Source organism: Oryza sativa, chromosome 12 (assembly GCF_034140825.1).
Source record: "Oryza sativa Japonica Group chromosome 12, ASM3414082v1".
In the NCBI taxonomy this organism is placed as follows: Eukaryota; Viridiplantae; Streptophyta; class Magnoliopsida; order Poales; family Poaceae; genus Oryza; species Oryza sativa.
This window is the reverse complement of record NC_089046.1, coordinates 20,480,602-20,485,362: the sequence shown is the minus strand read 5'-3', so window position 1 is coordinate 20,485,362 and position 4,761 is coordinate 20,480,602. Positions and strand designations below refer to the sequence as shown.

The 4,761-nt window shown below is 40.0% G+C and overlaps 1 protein-coding gene across 1 annotated transcript; it reads left to right on the top strand.

Moving 5' to 3' along the window:
- Positions 1-961: 961 nt before the first annotated feature.
- LOC9272333 (transcription factor MYB83) lies at positions 962-4,416 on the top strand. Its single transcript, XM_015764002.3, has 2 exons — positions 962-1,473; positions 3,222-4,416. The coding sequence occupies exons 1-2, from the start codon at positions 1,145-1,147 to the stop codon at positions 4,120-4,122; spliced, it is 1,230 nt and encodes a 409-aa protein (XP_015619488.1). The 5' UTR covers positions 962-1,144; the 3' UTR covers positions 4,123-4,416.
- The last annotated feature ends 345 nt before the right edge of the window (positions 4,417-4,761 follow it).

The following is a 4,761-nucleotide window of genomic DNA, read 5'->3' as shown; positions in this document are numbered from 1 at the left end:
AGCTAGATGATGGGCCAGGATTATGTGAACTCCAAGCAATTATGTGACCTATAGCTAATAGCTCTCTCTATTGTCTATGCTTCATTGCAAAACAACCCCACAGGGGCATGTATGTATATGCACATATCTCTGTCCCCTCAACTGATCTCCCTGCCCCTCAGGTGGCCATGATAACCTTCTGGCTCAAGGGAAGTGAGAAATGGAAAAGGACAACAAGAGCTGGAGTCAAAGACAAGAAGACTAGAGCTCTATCTCTCTCTCATATCTCTCCTTGAAAGAGCATGGAAAATGGTTGGTTCACACATACCAGCTACACCGTAGTACAATGATGTATATACTAAATTGTGGGGTTATTATACGTACATTGAAGCCGTACAAACTGTAGCAGCGAATAATTTGTATGTATAAGTAGTTGCTTTCAATATGTAGAATTTATGCGTAGACGCCTATTCTCATGATTTATATGAACACAAACCAATGGCCACATTTATTTATTGATCCAAGCATGTCACTACATACAACCTTTTAGTGCATTAGTTTCAATGCAACAGATATACTCAGTTGCCTTAAGCGCTTCCTTAGGATGGTGTATTGCTAAATTATAGTGTAAATTTTGGTTCCTCGTCCACAAGAAAATATATACCTCTTGGTATCGACTCCCTATGTCAAGTACTATAAAATTCCTCTTGCTAAAAACATTAACTTTCTCATATAGAAAATCCACGAATCACACATTCGAGAACAAAGAAATAAAAACGCAATGGCTTACACATAAAGGGGCATCCTATAATTAAGCTACATATATAGAAGCCACATGCCTAGATGACCTATGCGTGTGAACCTAGCATTTTACAACCCTTCTTTTATTTCCTCTCTTGTTTGCTCTCCATCTACTTGTCCAGTTTCTAAGCAAAGCACACACACGCACCCATCGCCATCACCATCATATCATCCCCTCTCCTCCTCTCCTTCTTCCTCCCTCTCATCTCTCTCCATTGCTAGCTCCTCATCACTCCATACAAACAACAAGAACACAACACACTTGATATATATACCTCACACACACTCATGTCCATTTCTCCCTAGCTACTTATATCCATCATATCTATCTACATACTTGATCAAAATCACAGCAAGATCGGCAATGAGGAAGCCGGATTGCGGCGGCGGGGGAGGGGCGGCGAAGGGCGGCGGCGTTCTGGGTGTGGCGGGAGGGAACAATGCGGCGGTGGTGGGGGGGAAGGTTCGGAAGGGGCTGTGGTCGCCGGAGGAGGACGAGAAGCTGGTGGCGTACATGCTGCGGAGCGGGCAGGGGTCGTGGAGCGACGTGGCGAGGAACGCCGGGCTGCAGCGCTGCGGCAAGAGCTGCCGCCTCCGGTGGATCAACTACCTCCGCCCCGACCTCAAGCGCGGCGCCTTCTCGCCGCAGGAGGAGGACCTCATCGTCAACCTCCACGCCATCCTCGGCAACAGGTGCAGCTAATCAGTTAACTATAAGCTCCTACGACTAAGTAGTACCTAATTAATTAATTACCATGATTAATTAAGCTTTAATATATTAGGAGATTGATTCATTAATTACTTCATTGTCTTTGTAATGTGGGGGTTCATATTGTGTGTTCTTCTTTGTTCGTTCGTTTCTCATCGGTTTTTCTTAAGTAGTTTGCTTGTCTTCTTCCTACATTAATTTGTTTCTTGTTTTTCACAAAGTGCTAGCTTTTTCTGTGTGTGTTTAATTTGTTTTGTTTTCTCGTTTGGAATGTTGTTATATTGTGTTGATAGGGCTAGCAAGTAATGTAGCATAATCTTTCAATGAATTTCCCTCGCAATTAAAAGATATATATACTGTTCTTTTTTTAAAAAAAAATCTCTCTCTGGGTGTGTATTAATTGTTTTCCTCTGGTTTCTCTTTTTTTTTTGAGATGGTGTTGATTTTGTTTATAATTCTCTGTGGTGCTCTGATCTACACATGCATTTCTCCAAAAAAAAAGTATATAAGAGATTACGTGAATTTGACACAATACGTCGTACGATATTTTTTTCCCATGTACACTGTCCTAGTTCACAACTGTCTTAGGTAGATCTACCGTGAGCGTACAATTTCCGTATTCTACAGCTGAAGCATTACAGATCACGTACAGCAAAACGTTGACGTGCATATACTCATGCATGCATATACATTTATAATATGTGACATAAGTTAAAAAAATTTGATTATTAGAATATTAATATATATACAGACATGTGTCTCAAGTCTCAAAGGGCTATGAGAACAACATGAGTCCTGGATATATCAATCAAAATATTTCTTGATTAATTCTTTTTTTTCTTCTGCTTAATTTTGCATGAAATGTCGTACACCATGCATAATTACAAAACTGATATATATGTAACGTAGAAACTAAAAGTTGCCTGAAAAGACACCGAAAGGGATACTTCATACTTGTATACGTTCTAATTAACCCTGAAAGACATATGCAAATTTGTCGGATCCAATCATCCATAATTATTGATTAATCCTTGTCTTACCAGAAATGAGATTATGACATCGACTAATTACCTCTACGTACTTTCTCACATGTAAAACTAACCTATATATATATATATATATATATATATATATATATATATATATATATATATATATATATATATATATATATATGCTTTTCGTTTTACCTAAAAAAACCTTTTCATTTTAGCTTTGTATAAAGTCAAATATTCATCATAAATTTTCAAAAATTCGTATACAGTTTAACATGTGAATTATATATTATGAAAATATTTCTCATATATAATGAATTTAGAAAATAAATCTTATTATGGTAATAACTGTATAAATTTCTAGAGAATTGATGATGAAGGTTAGAAATGTTTGACTTACTGCAAAGTTATAACGACAAGTAATTTTTTTAAGTAAAACAACAAGTAATTTGAAACGGAGAAAATCATATATATTTTATCTTTATTTTTTTTTGGAAGTAAATACTAGATTAATCATGCTTATGCGCTTATGCATGCATGCATGCATGCATAAAAAGAAGATTAATTAAGGCGCATTGACATATATGTGCATGCAGCTAATTAACCTTTTTATTTAATTAATCTTTTGTACTACAACCATAGCTATAGCTAAGCTTGGATAATAATTCTTGACAGAAACATCTCGTTTGCTCACTGATGAAAAATCTACCGTACTACGACGCATGGAATTATTGCAGGTGGTCTCAGATCGCTGCCCGGCTACCGGGGCGCACCGACAACGAGATCAAGAACTTCTGGAACTCCACCATCAAGAAGCGCCTCAAGATCTCCTCCTCCTCGGCGTCTCCGGCCACCACCACCGACTGCGCCTCCCCGCCGGAGCACAAGCTCGGCGCCGTCGTCGACCTCGCCGGCGGCGGCGGCGCCACGGACGACGTCGTTGTCGGGACAGCTAATGCTGCCATGAAGAGCATGTGGGTGGATTCCTCGTCGTCGTCGTCGTCGTCTTCCTCGTCGATGCAGAGCCGGCCGTCGATAATGGCGGCGGCGGCGGCGGGGAGGAGCTACGGCGGCCTCCTCCCACTCCCCGACCAGGTCTGCGGCGTCGACACCTCGCCGCCACCGCCGTTCTTCCACGACCACTCCATCTCCATCAAGCAAGCATACTACGGATCAACCGGCGCCCACCACCACCACCACGCGATCGCCACCATGGACGGATCAAGCTTAATAGGAGATCATCACCATCACAGCAGCAGCATCCTCTTTGGCGGCGCATCAGTGCCACCTCTCCTAGACCACCAAACCATTCTCGACGACGACGACGACCACCCTAACAAAACCGGCAGCAACACGACCGCGGCCACACTGAGCAGCAACATCACAGACAACAGCAACAGCAACAAGAACAACAGTGATAATAACAACAACATCAGCAGCAGCTGCTGCATTAGCCTAATGAACAGCAGCAGCAACATGATCTATTGGGAGGGTCACCACCAACAACAGCAGCAGCAGCATCAGATGCTGCAGCAGCAGCAGCAGCACATGAGCAGGAATGTCATGGGAGAGTGGGACTTGGAGGAGCTGATGAAAGATGTGTCATCCTTGCCTTTCCTTGATTTCCAAGTTGAATGATTGAGAGGGAGGGGCCCCATCTATAGCTGCCAAAGGAGTACATTGCATATATATACAATTATACATATATATACATACATACACATTGAAGGTAGTATTTTTTTCCATTGACACATATATTCTCTCTTCCAAATGTACAAGATTTCTCACACCAACTCCACTTTTGATCTTGCATATATATAAATATCTTGAAATTCATCCTTGTACACAAAATTATAGAGTTATGTAGTCATGCAAATAACTAAAAGAACTTGAGTTGTATATATACTCAGTATCAAGATACTAGGTAAGATCGTTTTTTTTATTTGTAGTATCACAGGATCGAAATACTACCAGATTTTAGAAAGTACATAATTTAATATAAAGTATAAAGTATGTTGTATAAATTAAAGCATATAATATTGATTTTGATCAATTTAATTGGTTTTATGTAAACTTGAGCGTATTTATTCAAATTATTTTCAATCCACCTTATTTTAAATAATATTTTGTAGGATTGTATGGATCGTAGAATCGAGATACTACCTAAGATTTCATAGAATCGTCTGGAAATAAATAGTAAGATCAAGATACTATAAAAAATTAAGATACTAGATGAGATCGGTATCATTTTGATTTGGTAGGATCGCAGCACCATAA

Excerpts from the sequence above, each read along its gene's own strand:
- LOC9272333 (XM_015764002.3), top strand. The coding sequence starts at position 1,145 with ATGAGGAAGCCGGATTGCGGCGGCGGGGGAGGGGCGGCGAAGGGCGGC. Across the intron at positions 1,474-3,221 it reads CACGCCATCCTCGGCAACAG|GTGGTCTCAGATCGCTGCCC; the intron begins GTGCAGCTAATC and ends GAATTATTGCAG.